This window comes from Microcaecilia unicolor, chromosome 1 (assembly GCF_901765095.1).
Source record: "Microcaecilia unicolor chromosome 1, aMicUni1.1, whole genome shotgun sequence".
NCBI classification, from domain to species: Eukaryota; Metazoa; Chordata; class Amphibia; order Gymnophiona; family Siphonopidae; genus Microcaecilia; species Microcaecilia unicolor.
In genome coordinates, this window is record NC_044031.1 from 321,563,197 (window position 1) to 321,585,772 (window position 22,576).

The window sequence follows — 22,576 nt, forward strand, 5'->3', positions numbered from 1 at the left end:
TATGTGAGGAATTTCAAATAACAGGAATGAAGCGGTCAAAATGGAGGTTTCATGAGAGCTGTTAGGATGACATGCAGATCCTTCGCCACCAGAGGCAGTTTGATACGAGGTTTCACATGAAACAAACTTTTCATGAATCTAGTTAAGGGATGAACCAGCAAACACCGGGAAATTGGCATCCCTGAAGAACAGAGGAGGCCGTGTCCTGAAGGTGCCAAGTAGAGGTGAGGAAGCATCGCTTCAACGCCAAGTGGAACGTGTACTATATCATTTGAAGAAAAGGGGAAACAACCACTCTAGGACAGAAAAGCAAAAAGTAGAACAGTGAGGTAAAGGAACCATGGAAGAAAAAGTACCAGGCTGGAAAGGGAGGACCTAGAAGACCCTCTATGTGGCCGGTACAGAAAGACGAATAGCCGCAAAGGCCTGAACTGTAAGCATGTGTATTCTATATATAAAAAAAAAATAATAATAATAAAAAACAAAAGACGTAGATCGGCCTGAAATAGTCCCCACCAGGAAGAACCCAGCGAAATGCTGAGATCAGCCTGAAGTCAAGAAACGGCCAACTCCCAGACAAAAAGGAGGTATATCAAGTGTGGAATAAACAAACATTAAAAAAGGAGCATGTTCATAAGCCATGGAAGGCAAATTGGGAACCCCATAGCAGAACTCCCAAGCAGAACTATGGCCCTGCTCCACAGAGCAAGCCCAATGAAAGATGCACAGCTAGCAAAGCTTTGTACTGGCACACCCAGAGAACAGGGTGTGCTCATACAGAAGACAGAGGAAATGAAGTCATGCGCTATGCACACAGACAGAATCATAGCTCCAACAGAGGCTGAGTCCTGCAGTGCATCCTTCACCCTCACAGGTAAAATAGAGGTACAAGACAGGGAAGGATCCAGTCACAACCGCAAAGCCTACGCGAACACCACCTCCTCAACCCCCAGAGGAGTAGATGTACTCTAAATGCAGAGAAGGGACTGAGCCGGAGACTAGTCCTGTTGAACCAACAGACAGCCGCTGCACAACCGCCAGGGGAGTGGAGAGAGAGCTCGGTATAAGCAGCCATGGGACCCCACTCGAGACAAAGCCTATGCATACCAGCTGGAGACAGAGCCATGTTCAACAAACCTAGATAGCAGCCATGCCCAACTTGCTGAAACATGCCATGCCCAAGAGACAGCAACGGGGGCATACAAATAATGAATACCGCAACAGCAAGGAAAGGTCACTCGTATGCAGCACCAGCCAGATTTCTGGGTGCAGAAAGAAGCTAGGACCTAACAGTTGATCCTGGCCAGAAAGCAACCAGCCTCAGGGAGCAAAGAGGTAGCACATCACAATTCTGCCATAAAACAGAAGCTGGCAAAGCTAAAGAAATAAATGAGGAACTGAGTCTAGGGAAATGCGATCAACAGGCAGAAGACAGATGAACATCTGCCAGAAAAGCAATGGTGGTATCAAAAAGAACCCCAAACCCCGCTACAAAAGCAGCCTGTATGTTGTCCACCAAAAGGCAGCCAGAGGAAGGCTGCAATAGGGAAGCAGTCCATAAGGGCCATATAATAGCACTCTGACACTAGCCATTAACAGGAGAGAGGGGAGTCAGGCATCCACTAAAAAAAAAAAAAAAGGAGCCACCTTCCGGCCCTCCAGAGGGCCACAAGGCCGCACCGAAGCTGGGAAGTAAGCATTAGAAAAAAGGCCAGACGTCCTAAATGCAAGACAAGTGGTACAAAACTGTCACAAAGAGTGAACACACACGATGAAGCCCAACCACAGTACGGCAGCCGTCCACTGTCTAGACAGAACTGAACCCAGACTTTAGCACAGCCACTCCAACACGGGATTCTCCACACACCAACGGAAGGTAAGCACAACGACCGCTGCTCTGTTGAAAGCACACCCAAGGCCACTCACAGAGACCAGCTAGCTATGCATGCGAGACTGGACCACCTAGGGAAGGAAAGGCCATCTCAAACTGAAGAGCCACCAGGGGTTGATGCAGGCCGATGCAAAAAAGCGCGATGCCCACTCACCTAACCGAAAGTACACAAAAAGGAGCTGCACTCAAACTATTAATTTTTTTTTTAACAGGCAAGAAACCGCCAAACACAAAAGGGTACCCAAACAGCCAACGGACTCCCGGGAGAAAAATTACTGTTAGAGCCACACCTCCTGGAGCATCCACCATCAGCATAAAAAAAATTGCCACTAGCACCAGGCGGGAAGAAATGGATGGCAGAACCGGCCCTGCCGAAATGTGAGAGAAACCAGTAGCTCCTATACTGGGGGCACGGGAGTTGGCGCCCTACCAAAAACGACCCCAAAGAGAAAAGCAAGACTCTTCCGGTAACTATGGCAGGCAAGGAAATGAGAAACAATTATCTCAGGACAAAACAAAAAGTGAAGGCAAATACTTGCCGTGCAGAACCGCCCCAAAACGCCTCCTTGGATGAGCTAATGCGTCTCGGATCACTCTCCAAATCTGTCCACAGGACCAGAGTGGAGCCGAAGGGGGAGGGGGGGCGGAATTAGCATCACCGGGTGTCACTCAAGCTAAAGGATGAGGGACCACCGGATATCATCCATTGCAGTCAAGAAGCTCTCACAGACAGCCTGCTCAACTGACCCCTGGCAAACCAGGGCAGGAACTGCACAACATGCCACCATCCGCTAGGAGACAAAGAAAACACTGAGTATTCCAAGCTGCACAATACTCTTAAGGGGCGCATTACTTTGAACTATTTTCTCTGTCTTCTTCCGCTGGTGGATGGACATAACCCATTAGTCTGGGCTGGTCTGGTGGATGACAAGGGAACATTTATGTGACCTAAATTTTATCATTTACATGAGAACTTCAAAAGAACAATGCTCCCAATTGTAGAACAGCAGATAGTAGGAGCATCTCCTTTTCCTCTTTCTTTAGATACCTCAGAAAACATACTTATAAGAAATATTTTATCACGATTTTCAAAGAAATAAACATAATATCCAGTCTTTATCTGAAGACAATGCAAGAAATACTAACAAGAGTTGCAGGTTGAACTAAATCAGAGTAGGAGGGCTCTGATAAAAGTGGAAACATCTAGAGGCTCCAATGGTTCACTTGCTTAGATTGGCTCTAGTTGAAAGCCTCCATTTATTCTTCTTTGAGAGAGAAGAGAGTAAACTTCACTAATGGGGAGAAATCACATCAGGTGAAACATTCAAAACTTCCTTCAAATACCTAAGAAATCCTTAGGAGTCACAGTTATTAAACGTGGCACTCATAGGTTACAAGTTCTAATTGCATTTTCCAGGGATCCAACCTTGACCTGAGAAATAAATTATTCTTTGCCTGTGCAGATTCAAAGTTTTAATTGAGGATACTGACTTCAAATTTTTTCAACTGAGTATTAGTCTATATTAAATCAATTTCATTTTTTGTCACTCTTTAATATCATAGACTGTTACATAATTGACTTATCAAAATATTAAGTCTCACCTAAATCAATGATTGCTTGAAAAATCGATTCCAGAGAAAATGTTGCTAGTCTAGGTAAATCACGAAGGTAAGTCCTCCCGGACCAAGATGCTGCACATAGGGATCCATTGTAGCTCCAGGAGGTAGACGGCTCAGAGGGGAAAACCCTTACACCTTTAACTTTAGACTATAATAAAGTGAAAATAACCAAAAGAAACAGAAAAGCCTTGAAGAGCTCAACATGCAGCAGCCATCTTGGATCACCCTAAATAATGTCCTATGTTAACCAATTTATATTTAACTCATTTTTATTAGGTTTCCAATAAGTAACAATACACACAGGAAATGGATGATTGCAAGAGGATTCATTCACATAGATGCTAGTCGTTAACAGTGTTATTATTCCTCTTACAACCTCTATAAACTCCTTTCCCACCCTTCCCTCCCCTCCTCCCAAACAACAAACTGATACCCTTTATTAGTTCGTGAGTTATTAGGAGTCCATGTGCACGCTGCAGACTCTTGACAAAAATTACTAATTTAGGATTCTGCTTCTTGCTGCTGGCTGCAATGTATCCCAGAAGTGCGCCCATATTTTTTCCAGTTTCTTGCCCTCCTCGGAGGAGAAATCTGTTACTCCACATCTTTCCAGTTTCAGTAGTTCAATCATTTGTGTCCTCCAGACGCCTATTGACGGGGTTGTGGGTTCCCGCCAGCTCAACAAAATAGTCTTTTTGCCAATGAACACTGATCGTCTTACAAAGGCTATAAAGCCTGGTAATGTAGGTTTCACACTTTGATAGATCCCAAACAGCATCAGTGGATGGCTCCGTATGGAACGGCCCCAGTAAATCTTGATTTCCGACGGCATTCTGGACCAAAAGTCTGACACGCAGGGACATTGCCAAAACATATGGCCGAGTGTCGCAAGCCCCTGTCCACATCGTGGGCATGCTCCCGACTCTCCAAACCCCGCTTTCAGTGCTCTTGCTGGGGAAACGTATAGTCGCATTGCAAATTTATACTGAAGTTCCCAGTATCTCGTGTAAACTGCTTGACTCTGGGCCTGTCTCAGGTGTTCTCTGAATATCTCTGCTGTTATTTCAGCCTCCAAGTCTTTGGCCCAGGCTTGTGCTCTACTAACATAGTCTATGTCCTCCGTGGTGTCTTGTAAAAACTTGTGATGGTATCGCAGGGGCACAGTGTTTTGTGCTCCCAGTGTCAAAGCCGTGTTCAGAACGTCCTGTACATCTTCACTGAGGTTCGTCCAGCCCAATGCCCTTGAATAGTGCTGAATTTGTAGATAGGCAAACTGATCTGTTTGAGTTAATTGATATTCTCGTTTAAGTTCCCCAAAGGGTCGTATAGTTCCTTCTTCAGTCAAAAGTTGATATAGGTATTGTATTCCTTTGTCTCTCCATCTTTTGAAGCTCACTGAGGAGGATCCCTCTGGAAAATCTGGATTATTGTTTAGGGGCAAGAATGGCGTCGTCCTCCAGTCAAAGTGATGTCTCCTGCAAAGCCATCTCCATGTCGCTTTTGCTGATGTTATCAATGGATTACTCCCTATTCTAGCCACTATCCCCTTACCGGCTGCATGCAGTAACCAACCCAGGTGTGTGGTGGGGAAAAGAGACATCTCCAGTTGCGTATTTGAAAATTCTCTCTGCCCAGTCAACCAATCTCTGATGTGCCTCATGGAGCACGCTTCTGTTAGATATCTTATATTTAGTAAACCCATCCCTCCATGAGCCTTAGGTTTTTGAATAGTGTGAATTGGGAGTCTAGGTCTCTTCCCCCGCCACAAGAACCCTTGTGTAATCTTATTTAATGCCCGTTCTTCTCTTTATCTCAGGTGTAATGGCAGCATTTGGAAGAGATAAAGCCACTTGGGGGCTATCATCATGTTAAATAGACTAATACGCCCCGATAGGGACAACGGGAATTCTCCCCAGAGCTGTAGCACGCGTTTTGTCTGTGCTAGTATAGGAGGCACATTTTTGTCATATAGTATTTTCACATCGGATGGGATGGTAACCCCCAGATATTGAACCTGCCCCTCCGCCCACTGCAAAGGGAATGATCCCCTCCAGTCCTGCCTCCGCAGCGAGCCCAACGGTAGTGCTAGCGATTTGGTGAGGTTCAAACGAAAACCCGATAATGCTCCGTAGTTCATGATGGAGCCGAGGAGCCCATCCAAGGAAGTCCGAGGACGGCTCAACAGCAGCATCAGATCGTCTGCATAAGCTAACACTTTTAACTCTCTTCCTTGTACCTGAATCCCCTGTATGTCTTTGTTTGTACGTATCTCGTTAAGCAGCGGTTCTAAAGTTAGTAAGAATAGTAATGGCGACATTGGGCATCCCTGACGTGTCCCCTTCTGTATTTCGAATTCCTCTGTTTTGACCCCGTTCACTAGTACCATAGCCCGCGATCCGGTGTATAGGGTCGATATGGCCTGCAGGAACCACCCCTCCAGCCCTATCCATTTCAGGGTTTCGAACAGAAAGGGCCACAGTACGCGATCAAATGCGCGCTCTGCGTCCAGACTTACCATCAACCCTGGGGGTGTCTCCTCTGAGGCCCCAATCGTGGCCAACAGCAGCTTCCGCACGTTTTTTACCGAGTGGCGTCCTCTGACGAAACCAGCCTGCTCCTCTTGAATTATCCGAGGCAACAGCGGCGCCAACCTGTCAGCCAATATTCTGGCCAGCAGCTTGGCCTCCACATTTATTAACGATATGGGCCTATAGGAACTAGGCTGTAATGGGTCCCTGCCTTTCTTGTATATCAAACTTATTAGTGCCGTATTTGCGTGGCGTGGAAAGTGTCCCACTTCTATCACTGTGTTGAAATACTCTATTAAAGGTCTTGTTATCTGGGCCTTCATCATCTTATAGAACTCTCCCGATAGGCCGTCAGGCCCCGGCGCCGAGTGTAGTTTCAGTGCAGCTACTGCTCTGTGTGGCTCTCTAGCCTCTATTGGTTTGTGCAAGGACGCCAATTGGTCTTCTGAGAGCTTCCCCATTTGTGCCTTACCTAGGTATGCTTGGATCGCTGCACTCATATCTGTCGATTCTAATGATCCCTTATATAAGGTAGCAAAATGTTTATAAAATACCCTCGCTATCTCTTCTGGTTTAGTAGCTATTTCCTTCGTGCGTTTGTATATAGCCGCTATATAATTGCTTTTGCGCATCCCTTTTATTAAACGGACCAACATCCCTCCCGTTCTGTCCCCGAATTTGTATAAGCGGTGTTTCCTATAAAGTAGGGAGCGAGTTGTACGTTCATGTATTAAACTGTTAAGCGCTGTTTTTGTTGACAATAGAGTTTCATAATGTGTTTGTGTAGGTCGCCTACTGTACTGTTGTTTTGCTGTTCGGAGTTTCCGCTCTAGGTCTACAATACCCTGTGTGATCTTCCGTTACGCTTGCTGACGAAGGCTATCATCCCCCCTCTTAGTACTGCCTTCGCTGCAGACCAGAACAAGAGTGGGTCTTCCATATGTTCCTGATTATGTATGCAATACTCCTCCCAACTTTCCTGTAAGTGTTCCTGGAACTCTTTTGAATGATGTAGGTAGGATGGAAACCTCCAACTAGGGGGCTGGTTGAAATAAGCTGTGGGCTCCAGATCCAACCACACCATCGAGTGGTCCGATATTTCTTCTGGCCCTATCGTGGCTTCTATTACTCTTTGAAACAAACCCGGGGAGGCAAAAATATAGTCTAGCCTGGATTGTGAACGATGCGCTCTCGAGGTGTGTGTGTAGTCTTTTTCCTCTCCATGCAGCAATCTCCATGGGTCAAGCAATCCTAATTTTTGCAGAAACAGGTCCAACAGTGTTGGGGTTCCTGTCAAGCTTGTGTGTGTCTGAGTGGACCTATCTAACATCGGATCTATCACTTGATTCATATCGCCCGCTACCGCTATGTGTAAGTGTGTGTATTGTTGGCAGTGTGTTAGCAATTGAGAGTAGAAGCTAGCTGCAGCTGTATGAGGGCCATATACAGATACCAGGAGGGTCTCCGTTCCTTGTAAATTGATTTGGATTCCAACGTATCTACCCAAAATGTCTTTGAATGCAAGTTTGGCCGTGCACATTAAAGCTTTGTGTATTAGAATTGCTGTTCCCCCTTTCCTACCAGTGGCTGGTGAATAGAATATCTCCCCTACCCAATCTCGCTTTAATTTCTCATTTTCCTCTTCTGATAGTCTGGTCTCCTGGAGGCAGGCAACTCCCACCTTATGGCGTTTGAGGGCAGCCAATATTTTTTTTCGCTTTATGGGGGACGTAATGCCACACACATTCCAGGAAACCACACGCAATTTGTTGCTAAGAGTTAATTCGTTTTGGTTGGCTGCGCAGGTATATCATTTTATTGCTGCATCCGGGGCTCCCAGCCACACCCCAAATGCCCCACAAGAGTCGTTCTCTCCACCACAGCCTCTGTTCGCATGCAGTCTCTAAATCCTTATTCTTAAAGTGCCCTGAACTCCTTGCTACTATCCCATGTTGATCATATCCCACCCTATCCCTTCCCATCCCCAACAATCCTTCCCTCTTCCCTTGCGTCCTCTGCAATCTTTTTTCTAATCCCCGGTCCCCGAGCATGCCTTGAAATTATAAGGGAGTCACTGCCATGCTCGAGGCCCACCGCCTAGTCTCTGTCCAGATGTATTTTAACCTCCCCATATTCACTTTTATAATGTTCCATACCTTAACGTCTCCGTTATTTGGGCAATCCTCCCTCAGTGGGATGTTTATCCATGTGCTCTAGTTTGTTTTGTTCCAGTTTAGCAATATGTTCCTGCGCTGTCATTACATTTTCATAATTCTGCCATTTTCCATTTTGGCGAATTCTCAGCACCGCTGGATATACAAGCATAAATTGAGTCTGCAGCTCATGGAGGCGGCGACACAGCGGTGTAAATTTCCTTCTGCGTTCTTGTAAGGATGCTGAGAAATCCTGAAAGATGCGAATCAATTTACCATCATATTTTGTTTCATCTCTCTTGAGTCTGTAGCCTCGCAGAATTTCCATCTTGTGGATATAATTATGTATCTTTACTATTACTGGCCTCGGGGTTTGTCGGCCATCTTGTATACGGCCTAGACGATGAACACGTTCCAAGCATAGTGCTCCGGCATGGTCTGACAGAGCGAACTCCGAGGTCAGCCATTTCTCCACTACCGTGGCCAGCACAGAGTCTCCAACTGTCTCTGGTATGCCAATTAACCGTAAATTACTGCACCGTGCTCTGTTTTCTAGTTCATCAACTTTATCTGTTAGGTTACCCACCGTTTTCTGCAGATTTTCCATCTGTGACAGTAATGGCGTTTGTGCGTCTTCAAGGTCGGATACTCTCTGTTCGAGGTCTCCCGTCCTTTGCTTTGTCTCTGCCAGTGCATTTTCAAACCCAGCGAGTTGTGTAGATAATTTTTCAAAGCGCGGCTCTAGCGCCCGAGTCAATAGTGTTTCTAACCTCGGCTCCAGCGCCTGGGTCATTGCCGCCGTGAGTTGTGCTAGCTGTTCTGGGGAAAAGCTCTGTCCGCTCTGTGGTGCGGCCTTCAATTCGCTGGCCTCCGCCATGTGCGTTTTTTCTCTTTTTTCACGCTCCGCGCCGGCAGGATTTTGGTCGCCGTTTCCACATATTTGTCCATGGCTGTTTTAGATGGGGTGCCCGTTACAGTTTTTGTTTAAATGTTATATTCCTAGGGGATTTCTGACAATTTTCGGCGGTGGGCCTCGGAGAGCAAGAGACGCACGTCCTGCTCTCTCAGTGCATCACGTGACCCCCTGTCTGTTAACCAATTTAAAAGTTGCTCAATTCAAGAATCACTACATTTTGGGCTTAACTAGAAGTTAACACATCAGCACACACTCCCCACCCCCACCCATAAGATATTTAAGTCCAATTTCATGAAGAGCATAGGGTGCCAGGCAGAGCAGCTTACACTTAACCTAAGGAAAATAAGGGTGACACCACGTATTGTGAGCTGTCATCTTGACAGCTAAGATTCTGAACCTTCAACACAGGGCAGGATTACAGCATAGGCAAAGTAGGCAAATACCCAGGGCCCAAATATTTAGGGAGGAACCCTCTTACAGAATTTTGCCCTAGGGCAAAAAGAAGGGCAGGAGAATGGGAACCACTGCTACCCAGAGGTCCGTCTTTCTCCCAAATGCTGAGCAGGAGGCATTGGTGAGGCATACTCGTTTGTTTCTTCTTCTTCCTCTACTGGTTTTCAAATTAAGTCAGAACTAGGCAAGGACCCATTGTGGGAACTTTCAAAACATATTTAGGGGCTTAATGCTTTTGTTTGCCTAGAGTCCACTAAAAGATTAATCATGCCCTGCTTCTGCAGTCTAATTTGTTTTGGAAAACACAAATAAAATGTACTGCAAAAATATACAGGTAGTTAGTTACCAAAGCTTGTATCATGGTTTTTAAATCTTAAGGGCTCACAGAAGACTACATCACTATGAGCCAATTGTAAGACAACCAACCAAGCCATCCTTCAGGCAGCAACCACTTAAGGCTCCACTAAGAGCAGACAATCTGAAAAGGACCCACAAACTTACAAACTATATTAAACAGCGGGATGCTAACAGCCTGGGTGCTTTACTAATCCATAAAATCTATCTTGTCCACATTAATCTGTGCTTTACTTGTATCCTGTTTTCAAAAACCAAAAATAATTCTCAAACTGGTTTATTGATTTTGACACATTCTGTTTATATGTGGAAATAAAAACCCAAATTTGTATCAAGACAATATTTAAGAGGCCAAAATGCCTGATACCAGCCACAGAATAAAGTTAAATGCTGAAAAGATGATCAGAGAAAGAGAACCCCTTCAAGACCTCCTTCCTAACTTCTGAACCTCAGATTGTATAGAGTTCTGAGGAACAACAATCTGAAAGAAGAACCAAAATGATACATAATGTCACTAAAGTTAAAAAGGTATTCTGAAGGAAATACAAGGAATATCCGTATAGCTATGTTTCCTTGCTGCCAAAATTAGAAAAAGGTTCGTAACAAAGTTTAAAAATAAAGTGTTGCCACAAAGAAGCTATCTTTTAAAGCCAAACTAAACGGCCGAGCATAAATGGTATTTTCAATAATTTTTTCTAAAGTACTAAAAACAAAAGACTGCGGAGATAACGGATGTAGGAAGAAAGATTAAATTAACTCAATATATATTCTGTTACTGACACTTTTCAAAACATTCCTGCATATCATAGCAGTCCATTTGCAGAAAGAAAAGAGGAAGTATAACCACCACAGGATTGACTTTGTTGTATTACCCCCCCCCCCCCCCACACAAAAAAAAAACCCACACATTTCTGGCATGTTTTATACATGTGACATAGTAGATAACAGAAAGCAATTACCCATCTACTGTGCCCAGTTATAGAATAAAAACTCAAAAGAGCAAGGATACATCTCAGCTGCCAGCCCTAGATACAGGACTGTTTGATTAAAAAAAAAAATCATCATCCAACCAGTTTTGGTTATTTACAGAAGATGGAGGGGGGGGGGGGGGGGGATGGATATGTGTCTTCAGTACATGACATCACAACTATGTTTAATTCCAGATCATGTTAGAGTTTTACACAATTATTTTTCTCCCACTCTAAAATTTGGAATAAGTTTGAGTAGTCCACACTGGTGATATAGTCATGCACAGTTTCTCAATCTGAGATATGCCCACCCCTGGAGATAAACAAGACAATGGCATGGAAGACATGTGCCACAGCATGACAATGTATGTTTTGTCCATGTGCAGCCACAGGGAACAGACACAGGAGCCATCTTTTCTTTCAGCCACATAAAGAGAACATAAAAAAGAGGCGAGATGGGTGAAGCAGTTATTTCTGCAGCTTTATACAGGCTGCTGCCACTATCGCATACATTTGCCATACCAAAAAGAATTGTGCTGGTCTCCACAACAGCCTGAAGGAACAAGGAACAACAGTGCACTACAGATAGCAAGCTGCAGCAGGACGTGAACCAACAACCTATAACACTCTCTGCTCATACTCAGCTGGTTGCTTAAACTAATAAGCTACCTCTACACCGAAGTAGCTCCATAATAAAACGCTAGCTGTCCCATACAATGAAAAAGTGCAAAACTGAAATAGCAGCAATTATAGCCACTGGTGATGCTGTGGATACCGTGGCTAGAGCTAGTATGCAATAGTTTGGCTAGTATCAGTGTGCAAAATAAGAGAGGAGAGTTAACCTTTAGTTCAGTAGTGATAACTGACCCAATCATGCAATGAACTGGATCAAACACTGCCCCCGGAGAACATGCCACCATGTCAGCACCAAGGAGGCTAGATGAACAGGAGATAAGTGAACCTATCTAGTCCATTATATGAGTTGAAGCCAGTAGGCAGAGCTCGACAGTTTTAGTTCACCCAAAACAATAGCAAACGCTCTTGAAAACCTTAGCCAAACATTATTACAAATAAGGGACTGCCTATATGTGGTCTATCTGTAAAGTGTCGAGTTAGACAGGAAGTACCTTCAAAGGTGGAAGACGAGACTTTTTTTTTTAATTTGACAGCTTCCCAACTCTAGATATAAATATCATGAAATTAAAACTGAATATCACTAAAGTAGCTTACAAAATTATTGTAGCTGGTAGAAACAGAACTTATAAACTTTGTATTTGTGCTCATTTTTCTACATTGTTCTATACAATACAGATGGTCAAATTTCAGTGAGGTTATCCTGTTTCCTGATGGTGAGATTTCTAGAGTTTTAATTACATTTAGTTGGTTTCTGAGAAGCAAACACTAAATAAATTAGAAATTAAACCAATCTTTAAGGCTCTTTATATTCATCTGATATCCCTAGTACCTTAAGAAGTTTTAAAGAACTCTCAAATACTAAGATGCAGACAGTAGTCCAGCAGCAAGAGGGGTGCTATCCAGTCTTTTGCATTCAGTGTCCCATGTATGATCATCTCCAAGTTGGTGAGAGGTCATATGCAAAGAGCTCCTAGCTCTTAGAGAATGAGTCTGTTCTCTTGAGGCTGGAGTAGCAGACTTGGAGCAGGGAGGCCTTCTAAAAGGAGACCACCACCCTGGTGCAGCTGGAAGTAATCCCATAGCCAGGGCCAGCACACCACACCAGGGGATGCAATATCCTCTCACACAGAGGATGTATCTCCAGGAGCTACTGCCCAGGAGAGAAGGGTTAGGACGGCTGTTGTAGTGGGTGATTCGAATATTAGACACGTAGACAGCTGGGTGGCTGGTGGATGTGAGGATCACTTGGTCACTTGCCTGCCTGGTGCGAAGGTGGTGGACCTCACGCGTCACTAGATATGATTTTAGATAGTGTTGGGGAGGAGCTGGCTGTCTTGGTATATGTGGGTACCAATGACATAGGATAATGTGGGAGAGAGGTTCTGGAAGCCAAACTTAGGCTCTTATGTAGAAATCTCAAACCCAGAACCTCTAGGGAAGCATTTTCCAAAGTGCTACCTGTTCCACACGCAGGGCCCAAGAAACAGGCAGAGCTCTGGAGTCTCAATACATGGATGAAGCGATGGTGCAGGGAGTATGGTTTTAGATTTGTAAGGAACTAGGCAACATTCTGGGGAAGGGGGAACCTATTTCGGAAGGATGGGCTCCACCTTAACCAGGGTGGGAACAGGTTGCTGGCATCAGCATTTAAAAAGGAGATAGAGAAGCTTTTAAAACAGAACCTGAGGAAAGGCTGAAAGTCACTCTAAAACGCATAGTTCAGAACAAGGTATCTTTCAAAGGTATCTCCAAAACAGAGAAGATAGGGTATCCAGTTAGCGAGGTTGCAAGAGACCATAGTAGATCAGGTGTCAATAACACTGAACTCCTGAGCAAGATGTACATACAAACAGTTTGAAATGTCTATATACAAATGCCAGAAGCCTAAGAAATAAGATGGGAGAGTTAGAATATATTGCACTTAATGAAAAAAATAGATATAACAGGCATCTCTGAGACCTGGTAGGTGGAGGACAACCAGTGGGACACTTATACCAGGGTACAAATAACGTTGTGATAGGGTGAATCGAATTGGTGGAGGGGTAGCTTTGTATGTTAAAGAGGGCCTTGAATCAAATAGATTGAAAATTCTGAAGGAAACAAAACACATCTTGGAATCCCTATGGACTGAAATTCCATGTGTAAAGGGGAAAAGGATAGTGATGGGAGTGTACTACCACCAACATGGCCAGGATGAACAGATGGATGTAGAAATGTTCTCGGAAATTAGGGAGGCTAAACTGGGCAGCACAATAATAATGGGTGATTTCAATTACCCCGATATTGACTAGGTAAATGTAACATCAGGGCATGCTAGGGAGGTAAAATTCCTTGACGAAATCAAGGACTGCTTTAAGGAGCAGCTGGTACAGGAGTCGACAAAAGGAGGAAAACAAATTCTAGACATAGTCCTTAGTGGAGCACATGATGTGACCAATGTAACGCCAATTTTTAAAAATATTTTCCAGAGGAAATCTGGGAAACTACAGACTGGAGAGCCTGATGTCAGTGCCGGGCAAAATGGTAGAGACTATAAGAACAAAATTACAGAGCATATTCAAAAGCATGGATTTAGTGAAGGGAAATCTTGCCTCACCAATCTATTACATTTCTTTGAAGGGGTGAAAAAACATGTGGATAAAGGTGAGCTGGTTGATATTGTGTATCTGGATTTTCAAAAGGCATTTGACAAAGTATCTCATGAAAGACTCCAAAGGAAACTGGAGAGTCATGGAATAAGAGGTAGTGTCCTATTGTGGATTAAAAACTGGTTAAAAGATAGAAAACAGGAATAAGGTTAAATGGTCAGTATTCTCAATGGAGAAGGGTAGATAGTGGGGTTCCTCAGGGGGTCTGTGCTGGGTCTGCTGCTTTTTAACATATTTATAAATGATCTAGAGATGGGAGTTACCAGTGAGGTAATTAAATTTGCTGACGACACAAAGTTATGGTTAAATCGCAAGGGGATTCTGAAAAATTACAAGAGGACCTTATGAGACTGAGCGTCTAAATGGCAGATGATGTTTAGTGTGAGCAAGTGTGAAGTGATGCATGTGGGAAAGAACCCGAATTATAGTTACATGATGCAAGGTTCCACATCAAGAGTCACTGACCAGGAAAGCTAATAGATTGTTAGGTGCTATTAAAAAGGAATGGAAAACAAAATTGCAGGGCTCTGTTGCAGTATCTGCAGATGTCTAATGCTTTCAGGACCTCTGATCACCTTTTTGTATTGTTGTATTGTCCTCGCAGAGGGTCTCCAACGTCTAAAGCCACTATAGCCCGTTGGCTTAAGGAAGCCATTTTTTCTACATATCTGCTATCTGGCCAGCCTCCGCCTGACGCCTTTAAGACACATTCCACAAGAGCGATTTCTTCCTCTTGGGCTGAGACGGGAGCACTCTCTCCAAGAAATATGTAGTGCAGCTACTTCGGCTTCTAAGCTCTCTTTTGCCCGTCATTACAGGCTGGATGTGGCTGCCAGGAGGGACGCGCATTTTGGAGCACAAGTTCTTGTGCGTGGTGTGGCTTGTTCCTGCCCTATCTAGGGATTGCTTTGATACATCCCATTCGTAATGGATTCATCTGCTGCTGATGACAAGGAAGGGAAAATTAGGTTCTTACCTTGGTAATTTTCTTTCCTTTAGACACAGCAGATGAATCCATGATCCCTCCCTGATTGACTCCGTTTTGTGTTCAGTTTTTCCTGCAGACATGTTCCCTCATTGGGAGAAGTTGGAAAACAGTCTTCAGGAGTTCTGTTCTACTACAGGAGGTTGAGTTTGTCCCTCCTTTGTGTTATTGCTCCTGTTCTGGGGCGTTCGTTTGCTGTGAGGAAAGTTCATGCTATGCTACTTTGCGGTTTAACACTGCTTTGGAAGCTTCAAAATACTGAGAGGCAGATGGAGTTAGCCGTCCTAGAGGCACTATGGTTTTCAGTGTTCTCTATCTCCCCCTGCTAGTAGGTGGAGACAACCCATTCGTAATGATTCATCTGCTGTGACTAAAGGAAAGAAAATTACCAAAGTAAGAACCTAATTTTCCCTTGTACTTTTTTGCCATCCTGCCAGGTACTTGTGACCTGGATTGGCCACTGTTGAAAATAGGATGCTGGGCGTGATGGACCTTCGGTCTGTCCCAGTATGGCAATACTTATGTACTTACAGGCTCATCTTAACAGTTGTTGTAATCTGCCTTGGGAAGCCTGGTGTTATAAAGATGATGGAATATATTGAAATTAAATTCTGAATTTGCTAAGAACAACAAATAAACTTTCTAGAACTAAAAAAAAAAAAAACATGGAAGTAAAATTAAAATGTCTCATTGGGGCACATGGAATCACATCTACATCTGTTTTGTAGAAGTTTACATTTTAGATACACAAATAGATTATTCTGTTTGAGCATATTTCAGGGACATGTGGTTTTGTAAGTCAAAAAAATAAATATTTTCTTTCAAATGGCTCTCTCATTTGTTGAAACATAACTAAATGGGTTATAAACCCCTAATGCAGTCCATTGGTTTTCTTATATTTTGTTCTTGTGATGGCTTATACTGTGCCTTAACTGGAACTACAGCAAGACAGAACATCCAAAACTTATTTTTCATGTTATAATTGTCTTTATTAAAATCACAATAAGTTGGTTGATAAGCTTCATGCAGAAGAAAAAACAGTGAACCATTCAACATGGCACAATATAAACTTTTACGGTAAACATAACCCAAGAATCCTTCCCCTCTTTCCCTATAAACCCCCTGCCAAAATAACACAACACATTTCAGGTCAGCAGTACCTAAAGCAAACTCATAAACAACACAGTTTATACCAAATTGTTTAACCACCCTTAGGTTTTGCTTTTAATTTTATCAAGCAATACCAAGTGCATGTAAGGTCTAGAAAAATGAATTTATGTTAGGAGTATACCCTAAATATGTAATGCTTCGTAGCAATAATGAAAGAGTGATGGAATATTGACATAGCAGACAGCCAACAGATTAATTTCCACTTAAAATAATTACTTTGTATGAATATAAATGTCATTCAGTTCCAACTGTTCTACTGCTGCTTTCCCTTAGTCATCATTATTCCTGGGACTCATCTAGATACAAATACACAGCCAGGGGACAAAGATTACCAAACCCCTCAAAAAAAAATGCCTTTTACAACCAGACTTGAAGAAGAAATAAATATATCACAGAACTGGAAAATGTTGGCACATTTAGCCTGATTCTGGACTTCTGCATGAAGGTATCTCTGTCCTCATTATTATCTCTTCTAATATTAAGTGTATTTTTACAATATACCACTGCATTCCACAAAACAAAAGGAGCAAGTTTCCACAAACCATCTCTCTATTTTGATCTAGATACAGGAAAAAAAAAAAAAAAAAAAAAAAAGATTTTAAATGCCACCAAGCTTCAACCTAATTTATGTGTAATGTGGAATAGAAATGTCATAAATAGGTAAATAGATAGAAACTCTGAATGTTGAGTACCTGATACCCATAACATGAAGTCTGTTTTAATGGCCCTTAACTAGGAGAAAAAAAGTCTGTGCATGAATATAAAACATGCTAGGTTGTCCCTATAACAAGCCTCTCCAAATGACACACTGATTACAATTTATAACAAATCATTACTCTACCTATGAAAAGTTATTCCATTATTATACTTCCTCTGTATACATTGGTATGCTGCACAAGCCAGCATGCTTGGAAATATAAGTGGGATCAAATAAAAATGCTACTAATACAGAACAATGTGGATGCAGCAGCTTATAGGTTTGTTTGCTTTGTTTTGAGTGTACTAGATGACAGCTGCGCGGGGACAGCGAAACATGGACCACTCTAACTGGTTTCAACTTTTTGATGTCATCCGATCTCCTGTTTTCTTCAATCTCCTTGGTCAGCACAGAGCGTGCAGGATTACCATGGAGACCAAGAGAAACTTGTGAGTACAGTAGCCTCAGAAATTAACTCAAAATGTAACATTTCTCATAGAAACATGGAGTCAACAGCAGAAAGCCCAATTTCTAAACACCATCTATACTGCCATGCTCTGAGAAAGGGTGAGAATGAAAAACCTAGAGTAGGACCTTCCCTAGTACTGATCCCTTTCTCCATTCCTTTTATGTTGCACACACCATAAACCACCTCGAGAAGGATACCATGCAAAAGTAAATCAAGACAGAATATTCTTGGTGCTCAACTACAAGAGGGTGGAACAGTCCACTGTCCTCAATAATACATTCACAGTATAATCATTACCAGCCAAACTGCAGTCATTGAGTTTGGGGAAGCCACAGACCAGCCTCACAGTCCCACTGGACCTCCGACCCCAGCACTGCAGCCGCCTGGAAGCTGCAGGAGACCCAAGGACTCCCACAAGATGTCTGAGTCCCTCAGGCCTCTTCATCAGTAAGGCCATACTCCACCAAGGTACCAAATCTGGAGCAAAAAGGAAATCTACCCATGCTCCCCCAGCATTCAAACCGCCGACATAGCAGTAAAACTGGACTTTAAGGAGCGCCAGCAGGTGCGCGCACGTACCAAAGAAACTTCCCCATGCCCTGGGAAAACACTATGCTCCCCAGTTTCAGGCCACCCAGCAGCATCCAGTGGGTGCAGTGGAAATACTTCAATTTGGACATAGCAATACGGAATATGGCAGATCTGCACTTAATTTAGGCACAAGCATTTACACCAGTGCATGTAAATCCTCATCCCAAAAATTGGTCAGGATCCTGGCATTGAGTGCTATTCTATAAACAGCACCCAACTCGGACAGCTATCTATACAATAGTGCTCAGTGCTCATTTTTTTCAGTGCCCAGATCTGGATACCACTGACAGAATCTAGTCCAATATGTGTAAGGCATGGCAACCACATTTTTAGGTTTGTGTAATGGGTTTCGTTCAATTATGATAAAAAAAAAAATTAAAGAGCACAAACTATACTTAAATATGTAGAAAAATATATTTTTATATTAGAAGCTGCTCCAAAGTAGACACTATAAACTCCCATGAACTTGTCAAAATCTACTACTACTATAAATCACTTCTATAGCGTTACTAGTGGTACGCAGCGCTTTACAATTGAACATGAAGAAGACAGTCCCTGCTCAAAAGAGCTGCCACTTAAAATGTTTTTTGAGCCCTTATCTGGAGAATACAAAAATATTCTCCAGCTTATAAGGAATCGATGGCTTCTCAGCATATTTGTTTAAAATCAGGTATAAGCCCTCAGCTATGGTCCCCCTGATAACCATCGAGAACTTTATTTTTGAAGAGGTGGTCAACATCCTGCCGTCTAATCGCGTCAAGGGAATACTGTTTTATGATCCCTCATCAATGCGGTAGGATTAAGCCTCTTGGAGTTGAGATGGGGAATCGGTACGAGATATTTTGCACTACACAAACATGTCTACCAAACCCTTCAGACAGAGACTATGTGGAGAAAGAAAATTTAGGAGGAAATAAGTCTGCGTGTCTTTAGCAATGAGACAATAGAACTGCTGGGTGGCCAATGGCTACAAGCATACCAAACATTAAAGAAAACTGGCTCCCAGTTTTCTAGCGGACTACCGTGAACTGCAGGAATGATGGAGGCAGCATGTGTATGCGAGGAGGGGAAAATGACACGTCAGCCCGAACAGCCAGCAGCGTTCTAAGACATGTGCCCTCATCCCGAAAACATACACAAACGAGAGCCCACCGCCAATTAAAATAAATTTCGTTTCTTTCGTTATTATACCAGCCTTGACAAACCCACAGATCCCTCTAACACATGCTGTGCCAGTCACGCTGCTTCCTTGCATTTTTTTGTAGATTTTAAACCACCATAAGGGGCAAAACACCACTCATGCACTGCAAACACAAACGGACTTCTTTAGATTCCCCTGTCAACAATTAAAACCAATGCAGTAACATCCCATTATTTATATTTTCTATTGCTACTTTTATACTATAAGTACAAAAAAGGTAATTACAAGTACTTAGGCTGCGCTCCAAATAGGACGTACAAAAAAAAAAAAAAGCAAGAAACGCTTCTGTGTGATCCCGCCGTGCATGTATGACCGGCCTCTGGGATGACAGAGACTCCTATGCTCACAGCTGCTGTTGTCTCTCCGACAAATGCGGCGGTCCCGGTCACGAGCAATTCGTTCACTGTGGCACAGCTCCGAGTCCCAGGCAAGAGAGAAAGAAGGGAAGCAGCTGGGACTGGACAAGCGCCACCTCACCTTTCCCCAAACTGGGGAAGAAAAAGGGGGGAGGGGGGGAGAGGCGCGAGGACCACCGGACAGAAACATTACACCGGCCCCCGAATTTCTGCTCGGAGCCAGAAGAGTTATTAGTCGTCCTGTAGCTCTCTTACCTCTGCCGGGGCTCAGAAGAAAGGTGGCTGGGAAAGCCAACAAAGCGAGCAACAGCAGCGACTTCATGGCCGACGGAGCACCTCACAACCTCTATAGCAACGTCACGGTCTGCACGTCGGCTCGGCCTCGGTTCACCTCGCAGCAAGAGTACTAATGGGTAATGGCGCTAAGAAGAGTAGAGAAGAAGACCAACGGGCTTTTTCATCCGGGCACCGCTACGCAAGCATGAGCACCGCCTTTCGCCTGCAAAAAAGGCGGACGTGGCTCTGAAGGATCATAGAGATTGAGGAGGCTGCGGTCAAAGAAGGTTTGCGTGACGATACGTCCCGCTATGACGTATCCCATATAAAGCAAAGTACCGCCTTCCAGAGCAAGAAGGTTAGATTGAGAACAGGAGCGGCATAACGTCGAAACGTTGAAGCCAATTAGGTTACTCTCCCTTTCCCTCTTCTCCGCGCAGCCGTCATTCCTATTCACTCAAACAAAACAAAGCAAGCAAACCTATGAGCTGCAGTATCGTTGTTATTCTTTATTGTTGGTAGCATTTTTGTTTGATTGCACTTATATTGTCAAACATGCCGGCTTTCGCAGCATATGGATGTACACAGAGGAAGCATCGGTTTAATCGGTTAGAGTAGTAATTAGTTCTAAAGCGTAAACTCATTGTGTTATTTGGAGGGGCTGGTTATAGGGACTCCCTGTATTCATGCAGAGGTATTTTCACCTAGTAAAGGGCCACCAAAACAGACATATTATGAGAATCAGGTACTTCACAATGACTTACTATTTATTAGTACAGTTAAAAAAAACATTAAATCTTTTTTTCCTGTACCTACATCAAAAGAAAAAGATTATAGCACAGAAACAGTGATTGCTTCTATCATTGCTGTGATAAAATTAGTTGGTTTTAGGGCCTCCATGGAGGGGCAGAGGAGGTAAAAGCAAGAAAACAAAGTGGGAAGTGGACCAATGACTTCAGGACATAGAGACTGAGATGATATTCACGAAGCAAACTTTATTGTAGACGACACACAGTACTGTGTTTCGGCCAAAGGCCTGCCTCAGGAGTCTTTAACAGTGTAAAAATGTTGTTTAAAAGGTTGTCCATCTTGGGTAATGCACCAAGAGGATTAACACAGAAATGTCCAATGATTTTTTGTCTCCAAAAAACCTTAAAGATCATGAAGATCAAATCTAGTGTAACGACAAGTAGCCTCTTTCCTAGGGTTACCATATGGCTCCAGAAAAAGAAGGACGGATTGAGCCAGCCGGGTTTTACTTCCATTGCTTGAAAGCAATGGAAGTAAAACCCAGCTGGCTCAATCCGTCCTCCTTTTTCTGGAGCCATATGGTAACCCTACTCTTTCCCCTGGGCCCAGACTCCAAGGGGGGCCCAGCGTTGGGATCTCTCACTGTCCTGATGGGACCCAGGTGATCAAGTCCCGACAGGAGCAGGAAAGAGAAAACTCTGGCTTTTGATTATACTGATTTGGCCGGGATCAGGAGATCGCCAGCCATCTCCCGATTTCTGTCGGAAGATAGCCGGCGATCTCTTTCAAAAATTAGCTCAATAGTCTTTCCTCTCCCTTCCTACATGTAGGGATAACTTCAGAAAAAGCTGCAGTCTGAACCAAAGGCTTGAGTCCCTCCCCAAGCTCCTGGAATGCTCTCTGTGATACAAACTTGCTGTTGTTGGCCAGGTCATTTGTCCCCAGGTGGATTACAATATTAGAATCCTTACTCTCTTTTCAGATCACATTCAGACTGTTCTTCCTTGTGTGGTGCCCCTCAGCTGTTCTCTGTGGTCTCCAGCAGCATTCTATGCCAAGAAGGATCTGTTTACTTCCTGGAAAGTCAGCACTTCCTTATAGCTCTGCAAGAGGGTGCTGGCTAATGTCATCACTTCCTGTTTGGTAGTGTTTAAGGAAGTTCCTCTCTCCCAGCCTGTGTCTTTGCAACAGATCTCCTAGAGTGTTTTAGTGTGTGTTGTAGCCTTGTTCCTGTTCCAGTCCAGTCTTCAAGCTCCAGCTTTACCCGGGTGTCTTGTGTCAACTCACCTGTGGCCCAAGGGTCCGCCCTGGGTTGCGACATCTTGTCTTCCTCAGTGCACACTTTCCTCCATCTTTTGCTTGTAGTTGATGGTGCCTCCAGAGCATCTGCTGTTGTGTTTTCTTCTTCCACTGCAAGGCTGTTATTAAGTTTGAGTTATGATGTGCTGAACTGTCCTATTATTCTTGTGTGATTGTGTGAACAGTGCATAAGTTTGGGCACTATATGACTGAAACTCAATGAGGGCCACATGTTGCCAAAAACAGAACAGCTGTTCCAGAAGCACAGGAGGCAGTAACCATTCAGAAAAAGTAAGGGAGGAGGGGGAGGAGGAGGTAGCATGGGGTAGATGGCGAAGGCTGACTGGTGGGAGAAGTAGGTATGGGTAGAGAATGACTGGGATGGGGTTAGGGGAATGTGTGTGTTGGAGGAAGAGAAAGAGATTATGTGGAGAAAGCAGATGGGTGAAGGAACAGAGAGTAAGGGTGAGAAGACTTCTAGTTACTTAAGTTCTCCATACAGGTTTGCAATTGGAGACGGACCTCACATCTTGCTCAGTGCACTGGCCACTTCATCCTGTTTGAAAAATATTGAAGAGCACTGAACTGTCCCTTATTAAGATACAACAGTGGACT

At 43.7% G+C, this 22,576-nt stretch overlaps 1 protein-coding gene across 1 annotated transcript in view; it reads right to left on the reverse strand.

Moving 5' to 3' along the window:
- Window positions 1–20,193, reverse strand: part of SSR1 (signal sequence receptor subunit 1) — a 116,294-nt gene extending 96,101 nt beyond the window's left edge. The window contains exon 1 of the mRNA XM_030208837.1: window positions 19,892–20,193. Coding sequence (XP_030064697.1) covers window positions 19,892–19,958 — 67 coding nt within the window. The 5' untranslated portion in view covers window positions 19,959–20,193. The remainder of the gene's footprint in view (window positions 1–19,891) is intronic.
- Window positions 20,194–22,576: the final 2,383 nt, after the last annotated feature.